Consider the following 9,892-nt stretch of genomic DNA (forward strand, 5'->3'; position numbering starts at 1 on the left):
TACCTTTAAATAAAGGCTAACTCATTGGTGCTAACTCATTAGTGCTAACTCATTGGCGCTAACTCATTGGTGCTAACTCATTGGTGCTAACTCATTAGTGCTAACTCATTGGTGCTAACTCATTAGTGCTAACTCATTGATGCTAACTCATTGGTGCTAACTCATTGGTGCTAACTCATTAAGGCTAACTCATTGATGCTAACTCATTGGTGCTAACTCATTGGTGCTAACTCATTGGTGCTAACTCATTAAGGCTAACTCATTGATGCTAACTCATTAGTGCTAACTCATTGATGCTAACTCATTGGTGCTAACTCATTGGTGCTAACTCATTAAGGCTAACTCATTGATGCTAACTCATTAGTGCTAACTCATTGATGCTAACTCATTAATGCAAATGTTTTCCACTAAAATCACCATATTTAGATGGTAGCTAATGAGTTATAATTCTTCCTGTTATATATGTATATATATATATATATATATATATATATATATATAAAGATATAAACTCTGTCTGTCCTCCTCAGATAAAGACACGTCTGTCAGAGACGGTCTGCTGGTCTTCTTCTTCCTCGTCCTTCCTCTTCTCGCTCTGGGTGCGTTCGTTTTCCTGCGCAGGAACGAGCTGCTGCATCGCTTCGCGCTGAGCCGCAGGAAGAGGTCACAGGGATACCAGTGAGTCTGAGTATTAATAGTTTGTGTCACACAGACATAGGACGGCTGACTGCTGACATCACTTCCTGTCTCCATGCTGCCACATCCTGAAGGTCTCAGTTTACAGTTGACAGCAGCTGTTGTTTCTATTTGTAATCAGTTCAGACAGACAACAACTGTCCTCTGTGCTGCGTTCAAAGACACTCTGCTCTTTACTGTCCTCTGTGCTGCGTTCAAAGACACTCTGCTCTTTACTGTCCTCTGTGCTGCGTTCAAAGACACTCTGCTCTTTACTGTCCTCTGTGCTGCGTTCAAGGACACTCTGCTCTTTACTGTCCTCTGTACTGCCTTCAAAGACACTCTGCTCTTTACTGTCCTCTGTGCTGCGTTCAAGGACACTCTGCTCTTTACTGTCCTCTGTACTGCCTTCAAAGACACTCTGCTCTTTACTGTCCTCTGTGCTGCGTTCAAAGACACTCTGCTCTTTACTGTCCTCTGTGCTGCGTTCAAGGACACTCTGCTCTTTACTGTCCTCTGTACTGCCTTCAAAGACACTCTGCTCTTTACTGTCCTCTGTGCTGCGTTCAAGGACACTCTGCTCTTTACTGTCCTCTGTGCTGCCTTCAAAGACACTCTGCTCTTTACTGTCCTCTGTGCTGCGTTCAAAGACGCTCTGCTCTTTACTGTCCTCTGTGCTGCCTTCAAAGACACTCTGCTCTTTACTGTCCTCTGTGCTGCGTTCAAAGATGCTCTGCTCTTTACTGTCCCCTGTGCTGCGTTCAAGGACGCTCTGCTCTTTACTGTCCTCTGTGCTGCCTTCAAAGACACTCTGCTCTTTACTGTCCTCTGTGCTGCGTTCAAAGACGCTCTGCTCTTTACTGTCCTCTGTGCTGCGTTCAAGGACGCTCTGCTCTTTACTGTCCTCTGTGCTGCGTTCAAGGACACTGCTCTTTACTGTCCCCTGTGCTGCGTTCAAGGACGCTCTGCTCTTTACTGTCCTCTGTGCTGCGTTCAAGGACGCTCTGCTCTTTAATGCATTAAGTCGTAAAATTGACGTCAGACCTTTATTGTGAAATCCTTGAGACTCTCTCTCACTGAGCTGATGTCACTTCCTGTGTTCAGAGCTGACGGTGCAGCTTCGACCAATCCCAGCAGAGGACCGCCTCCCAGAGCGCAGCCTCCGCCTGTTACCCGCGGCAACGCCAAAAACATTGTCAAAGATGGGGTGAGTGTGTGTGTGTGTCTGTCTGTCTGTCTGTGTGTGTGAGTCTGTGTCTGTGTGTGAGTCTGTGTGTGTGAGTGTGAGTCTGTAGGTGTGTTCACACCAAACGCGCTGCGCCATCGCGTTCATCGCGTCTGTACATAGACTTTGTATGTAATCTCATCGCGTTCATCGCGTTTGGTGTTCACGCACCTTTAGAGGGACGAGTGGCGTTCAGCCTCACGAGACTGAGCAACAACAGGTCTGTGATGCTCTGAGATGTCCGGGGCTGCACGCGGCCACACTGATGGATCAGCGCGTGTCTGCCCTTCACTGAGAGGCGTGGGTTACCCGCTGAACCCCACTCCTGATATTAGTCCACTTATTTAAATAATGACTTTAACAGATCAGGGATGTTCAACCTGTTTGTGCACTTTGTGAAGATGTGTTGCTCTGTGAATGTGCACTGAGGCTCTGTTTCTGATTAAAGGGTTGGAAATGAATGCTTTTTAGTTTTTTTTATCCGATTCATCGATTAATCGAACAAATAATCGACAGATTAATCGATTATTAAAATAATCGTTAGTTGCAGCCCTCGTCCAGAGAGACAAATACATAAAACACAAACAATCAAAGTACGGAGGCCTAGCAGTGCCTTACAAAGAGACAGCTGTACAAGAAAGCCTTTTGTTTAGTAGTTTGACCACACGTGTGCAGTAGAGTGGACAATATGCTCTGAACAGACACATCTTCACTCCTTCTGTACTCAGACCAAACTAACGTGAGACACCGGTTGTTGTGCACCTCATACATCCGACGACATCGCCTAGAAATGTCTTCATCATCGGTCATGTGTTCTGTTCTACAATGATGAAGATATTTCACTTCTTCACAGACACCAAGATTTGTGTCAGACAATTCAGGGAAGTTTAGACATTTGTCCTGTTCCTCACCATACACAGTACATATAGTGTATACACACACACTCACTCACTCACTCACTCACTCACTCACTCACTCACTCACTCACTCACTCACTCACTCACTCACTCACTCACTCACTCACTCACTCACTCACTCACTCACTCACTCACTCTCACACACACACACACACACACACACACACACACACACACACACACACACACACACACACACACAGCGAGGAGCTGCTGAAGACCAGCGCTACATGGACTAAGAATCACCAGATCATCTGCATACATGATGTGGTGAACCAGAGTATTACCCATCATGCACCAGTATTACAGGCTTTCAATGCTTGGACAGATCATCAATATATAGATTGAACAGAACTTGTTGGATGCATGTGGGGACACGTCTTTGGCTCAGTTTAACACCATCAATAAAACACATCAGCACTGATGAGTTCTCTGTATTTGTTGACAGTTTCCTTTAAGGCACATGAACACAAGTCGGCCATGTTTGGCTTTACAGCCCACCTGGTTCTGTGTGGAGGTGATGAACTCATACATTCTGTCCAGCAGGATTCTTTAGGACTTCTGACAGTACGCTGGCCAAAGCAACGGGCCTGTAATGATCTCAGCTCCATACTTTAATGGCACTAAGAGAACAGACAGCATTGAGTCTGGTAACAAGCCGTGAATCATGAAGCCAGTGAAGCACACAGCGAGGACAGGAGCTAACCGGACTAGCATCTTGAAGGTGTTCAGCAGTAATGTGGTCTAAACTGTGTTCACCCAGAGCTCTACGACCCCTCATATCAGCAGAGACCAAACTATGTGTGTACATGTGTGTGTGTAAACCATATGGTACAAACAATGAATAGACGCTGCCGTATTTACGTCTATATGACGTTATTGTGAGTGTTGATGGAGCTGCTACAATGTTAGCATAGCCTAGCACCGATCGATCCGAGCTCCATTGAGAAAACAAGTACAAATCAGCATCATTACGTAGTTATTTCGGAGTCCCTTTTTGTCGGTTTATTGCCGTTAAATCACAGCCAAGTCAGTTTATTGTGTGTTCATACAGCTGTAGTAAACAGACGTGTGGCTCGCTAGACACAGTGAGCTCGATGAAATCCACGGAGCTCCTCCGGACTATGTTATGAACCAGACATGACGGCGTTTAGTTCCCCGTGATATCTGGACTTCCACAACACGTACTGAGCAGAAATAGAGGTGATTTTTCTACAGTTGATGGCGATGAAGGCGATGCGCGAATGAATATATCTAATATTTGAACTTCCCGTCTTCCCGCATTCATGGTGTTCACACCAAACGCGATGAACGCGGGATGTTCAAATATTTCAACTTCTGCGTTTGGGGCGATTCGGCGTTTTCGGCGCCAAACGCGCCAAACTTGCCGCGCCATCGCAAATTCACGTTCATCGCGTCTGTACATAGACTTTGTATGTAATCTCGCCGCGTTCATCGCGTTTGGTGTGAAAACACACGGTGTGTGTGTGTGTGTGTGTGTGAGAGTTTGTGTCTCTGTATGTGTGTGTGTGTCTGTGTGTGCGTGAGTCTTGTGTGTGTGTGTGTGTAAGTGTGTGTGTGTGTGTGTGTCTGTGTGTGTGTGTGTGTGTGTGTGTCTGTGTGTGCGTGAGTCTTGTGTGTGTGTGTGTGTGCGTGTTGATGTTTTCTAATAACATCTTCTCTCTCTGCCTGAAGTACAACGCTCAGCTGCTGCCACCACAGAAGGTAAAATACTCACTACTGTAGTACTACTACTGTAATCTGTAATACTACCACATTAACACTACTACTGTAGTACTCTGAACTCTCTTCTCTGCTGATGCTTTCAGTGAATATTCTTTATGTTAAAAACATTATGTGTGTTTTTAACACTTTTCACTGACTAAGAGGTGAAAGAAGTACTCAGATCTTTACTTCAGTTAAAGTAGTATTACTACAGTGTAGAAATACTTATTCTGCCGTCTTTGTGTTTGTGATCAGGTGGTGGAGACCAGCAGGACAGCTTCTTCCTACGCTCTGAGGCCGCCTCCCCCTCCTCTGTAAGATCAATGACATCACATCTCACTGATCAATGACATCACATCTCACTGATCAATGACATCACATCTCACTGATCAATGACATCACATCTCACTGATCAATGACATCACATCTCACTGATCAATGACATCACATCTCACTGATCAATAACATCACATCTCACTGATCAATAACATCACATCTCACTGATCAGCTTCTGGAAACATGAACACATCAGAGAGTCACGGCCTAAAACTTTAACTCAAGGGCCTCTTACTAGCTTTTTACAGAGAGTTCAACTGGTTCAACAGTTTGGCTTCATGCTAACTGGTTCAAGGAGCTAACTTTAAGCTAACTGGACCGAGCAGTTGAAGCTAACGCTAAGCTAACTGGACCAAGAAGTTGTAGCTAACTCTAAGATAACTGTACCTAAAGGTTTACTGTAAACTACGTTGACGGAGAAGCTAACTTTAAGCTAACTGTACCTAGAAGTTGAAGCTAACTGGTCCTAAAGGGTAACTCTGAACCCACTGGACCTAGAAGCTAAAGCACCAATCTGTCTAAATATCACGTTGAATGTTGTTTTTTTAAAAAGGTAACTAAGTAGAAATGTATAAAGGAGCAGTTAAATAACTTATATGTAGTTATGATTGTTAACATCTCTTTTTTATTTATTTCACTGCTCTCAGAAAACCGAAACTTTCTGCTGCATCTCAGCCTCTGGTGCCTCAAAGACCCGCCCCCGCTCCACCTGTTTAACCAATCAGGGGGGCCCGCCTTGCCACACCTGGATGACACCGCTCCTCCTCCTCTTCTTCTTCTCCTCCTCTTCTTCAACCTCAGTCCCAAACCCAGCAACAGCCAGGAACACATTATGGAACCAAGATGGCGGACAGCCAGCCAGCCCTGGACTACTGTACAAAAAACCGGGACCGCTCCGCCCAGGAACCTGGTCCCAGTCGGACCGGACTGAGAATTCACCAGAACTGAACGGAAGCAGCTGCTGTTTCTTTCTTTATATCTAGTTCAGTCCGGAGACAAAACTCAGCCAATCAGGCGACTGCTCTGTCACCAACCCAGCCAATAATATCTCCAGAACACTTACACATGCTTTCCGGCTCTTCTGCAGCGTGGCTAGCTGTGATATTAGCCAAATCATCAAAATATCTCTCCAGCCAGCTAGCTGGAGTTAGCTATCTTAAGTTAGCTGTGACGTCACAAGCCAAATACTAAATACACTTGTTACCCAATGTGTTCAATATTTTTGCATTCCTGCTGTAAAGCTCAGCTAATAATGATATTAACTTTATTTAGCATGCTGGCTAGCTTACAAACAGTCGCTAGCTAAAATTTAGGGTTACAAGGTCATAGCTAATGCTAGTTAGCTGCAGTGTTTCCCAAAGTTCAGACTACTGCATTGCAAATTATCCACTATGTAGTTAGCTAGCTAGTTGTTGTTTTTTATCTAATGGTTGATAGCTAAGCTAAGAAAGCTTACAATCTCATGAGCTAATGCTAATTACTACCAGTCACTAATGAGTCACTACCCAATGAAATATTCATTCCTTGTCATCAACATTTTGTACTCTTAAAATTAAGTAATTAGAATTGGCTAGCTAATTACCTTTGCTAGCTAACAATGCTAGCAGGCTTAAATGTTTATGGGCAAGTGCTACGTAGCAACCGTGGATCCAAAATGTAATACTACTGTTAGTGCTGTTGATACCCCTTAGTTAGTTAGCATTTAGGCTAGCTTACAAGCAGTTGCTAGCTAACATGGGTTAAGATCACAAGGTCATAGCTAATGCTAGTTAGCTGCAGTGTTTCCCAAATTTCATACCACTGCTAGCATCACAAAATATATGCAGTTAGCTAGCCAGTTTAATAGCTAAGCTAAGTAACCTTATCCACCATTTCATTTGAATGTGCAAAATGTAACCACTATATTTAGCGCCCTCAAATTAATTGTTAAATGCTAATTGAACAATGAGGTTTAGCTAACTGCCAATCGTGTGTACTGAGAGGCACCTCGCTCTGATTGGCTGGTTTGAAGACAGAGAGGTCCCTGGAGGCGGAGCTTACACTTGAACTCTTCTCTATCTGTTCCTGTCACTGGTGTCTGATTGCACCTCCCCTCTGCTCAGCGCTGTCATCGGAATGTAACGCACCCCCTGCTGCTGTGTGCGGGTGCGCTCGCTCTCTTAACTCCCCTTTTTCCAGAATTGTAAACAAAACAAAAAAATCACAGTATGCAACAGCCTGTTGAGTGCAGATCTCCTCTGGGTTTTTACTTCCTGACTGGATCTGATTGGTACGTTGATGTTTGAGACTTTCTGCAGGGACGGTACGCTCTGAACCCTGAACCTTTAACCCTGAACCCTGAACCCCTTCAGCACTGTTTGATCTCACATCCGTGACCTTCAGGATCTCCTCTGGAAATCTCAGGCCCCGTCTACGCGTTTGCAGATATTTACCTCTGGTCCCTGTTCACACTGGAGCCTGAAAGCAACACTTGCCGGGCCAGTAGGTGGCGATAGACTCCGTCAACGATACGTCAAATACCACAGAAGAAGATTCCGTTTAAACTGGACGAGTGGCGCAGCGATGATAAATTGAGACGTAAAGTAGTCGGAGCTAACAGAAACGTAAACAAACCAGCAGTCCGTTGTTGTTGTTGTTTACTGTTGCATCAGTCTGTGCACCAATGGGCGTGCACGGATCGAGGAGATGACGTCATCGTTTTGAAACACTGAACGGAGTTTAGAAAAGTCACAAACATTTCAGTTTTAATGAGCTAAAACTGTTTGTGTAAACGTTTCCGTGTAGGCGGGGCCTAAATGTCCACGAGGACACGCCCCCAACCCTTTTTTTAACTACCACTGTATTGGTTTTTGACAGGCTTGGTGTGTGACGTACATGTTTTTTATAATCGCAGTCGGACTGATTCTACGGAGGTCGGTGCTTTTATTTTGTGGATCGAAGTGTAAAACGCTGACTCGTGTTTCAGCGTGGACGAGGAAAAGTGAACTTTTAAAAAAAACAGTGACGTAGAGAGACGACAGGAAGTCACTCTGAGGGAAGAACTACACAAACGTCACAAAGCAGCATGTTTGTTACCGGCTCATTCATCCGTGATATGAACTGTCTGCAGTGTCCTCCACACTTAAAGAAGTCCCTCACGGGGATCATTGGGTGCCATTTGATCGCTTTTCATGCCAAATAACGTTAAATTGTAATCGGTGTCTCCCTCTGAACTTGGTTTCCTGTAGAAAGAGGAGAACAAGCTGTTCAGACTCAAGTTATTTTGAGACGCGCGAGCAGCTGAAGAGCGTCGCGTTACAGTCTGAACTGCTGACGCGTCACTTTAACGTAGAGGAAAGTCTCCTGATGTTCTGAAAAACATCCATCGTCTCATGTTTCAGACTCAAACCAGCACCGAATGTTTCTACAAGTCTGTGATGTCACTTTAAACATTCACCGAGGAGCCTCATCACTCAAACACAAGAACAGGTGTGGATTCATCCGCCAAAGTCACTATTTCCTCTTGTGTCGGCTCAAGAAGTGTTAAAAATACATAAATACATATTATAAAACAAATCAAATACAGATACAAATGTCAAGATCCAGTACCTTATTGTCTTTTCAACAGTTAATAGGAATTTGCTTTCAGGAATGCAGTGATTAACTTTTTTCAGTTCATTTTCATTAAATGATTGTTTTGTCTTTAAAATGTTTCTCAGATAAAATGAAAAGTCAAAACGCAGGAAGAAAAAACTGAAAAGTGACTGAAAATGATTGTTTCAAATGTAATTTACAAAGATTTAAAACGTGGTGCTGCTTCTTCTCCAAATACACCAACATTATGTCACGAGACACAATTCATTCATCAACTATTCAGTTCTGAAAACTAGTGTTTAAATAAGTCAAACTATACGTTTGTGTTGTTCAAGATTCACGTCTTCAGTAGGAACCAACGAGCCTCAGACAGGAAGTGAGACATGTTTAGAGACGGACCAACATGTTGGTTTGAGTCTGAACATGAGATTTATATTAAAATGTATATACAAACATATATATATATATATGAGATAACACACGTGAGCAGGGCCGTAGGTCTACAGTCACACTCGAAGCTTATTGGTTCCTACCTGGGAGCTCTAAGGTGTGCGTGTGTGTGTGTGTGCAGCCTGAGAGGTAGGACTCAGGGCTGCAGAGGCTCACGCTGCGGTTCTTTATATTTATAAACGCTGAGAGTCTCATCACATTCTTCTTCATAATAATAAATGAGTTCATCTTTTTTCAAATGTAAACATGTTATCTGTGGTGATACTTTTCTTTCTTAGATCTGAGTCACGTGTTTGTGATCTTTATTATGAGCCCGGAGCGCTGCGTTCAAAGGGCTGATTATGATGAACTCATTCTGCAGCTTCATGTGAACCTTTAATAAACGTCATCAATCAGTGGACACGTGTGTTTATATTTAATACGTGTGTGAGCGTCTCTCGTACGTACGATTACGTACTGATTATTTTTAAACTTTTTATTTATTTTTGTATTTTTTCTTATATTGAACAATTATGTGAAATAAAGATATTTGAAAAACAAATATAAAAAAACCATTAAACCGTAAATAGAATTTGAATTTATTACAACTATTGCAATTTTACTTTTAAATAAATAATATGAATCATGAGACACTGAATTTATTAATGGATTTTTTTATTTTTCTAAACCTTTTCTTAGTATATATTTTTTTATTATGTTTTAGAAACTCTTTTAGTTTAATACATAAAGAAAAACTATAACATTTATATTAAAAAGCAATTTTTTTAAAATGATTACTTTGTTAAATGTTTTTTCACTTTTGCTAATTTCTGGTTTTTACATTTGATGTTTTTAATATTTAAAATCTCAAATATAAGAAAATATTAATTCAACACACTATTCATTTTAATTAATTAATATTAATTGATTAATAAAAATGTATCTCGAGACACACGACCCCGTACGTAGTGATGTCACTGACTTTAAATTTATAAACGCTTTTTACAACGCG

The 9,892-nt window shown here is 42.5% G+C and overlaps 1 protein-coding gene across 4 annotated transcripts in view; it reads left to right on the plus strand.

The window, feature by feature from the left end:
- The window catches only part of LOC306697366 (disintegrin and metalloproteinase domain-containing protein 9-like), a 24,833-nt gene extending 15,532 nt beyond the window's left edge, over positions 1-9,301 (plus strand). For 2 of the 4 annotated variants that reach the window (XM_079161221.1, XM_079161220.1), the window contains 5 exons: positions 531-678; positions 1,780-1,882; positions 4,513-4,542; positions 4,798-4,856; positions 5,526-9,301. In XM_079161221.1, the coding sequence (XP_079017347.1) occupies positions 531-678; positions 1,780-1,882; positions 4,513-4,542; positions 4,798-4,856; positions 5,526-5,595 (410 nt within the window). In that variant the 3' untranslated portion in view covers positions 5,596-9,301. Of the gene's footprint in view, positions 1-530; positions 679-712; positions 771-1,779; positions 1,883-4,512; positions 4,543-4,797; positions 4,857-5,525 lie in introns of those variants that run through there. The other 2 variants (XM_079161222.1, XM_079161223.1) reach the window with 2 other exon arrangements.
- Positions 9,302-9,892: the final 591 nt, after the last annotated feature.

The sequence above is a fragment of the Pholis gunnellus genome (assembly GCF_910591455.1).
Source record: "Pholis gunnellus genome assembly, chromosome: 6".
Classification (NCBI taxonomy): Eukaryota; Metazoa; Chordata; class Actinopteri; order Perciformes; family Pholidae; genus Pholis; species Pholis gunnellus.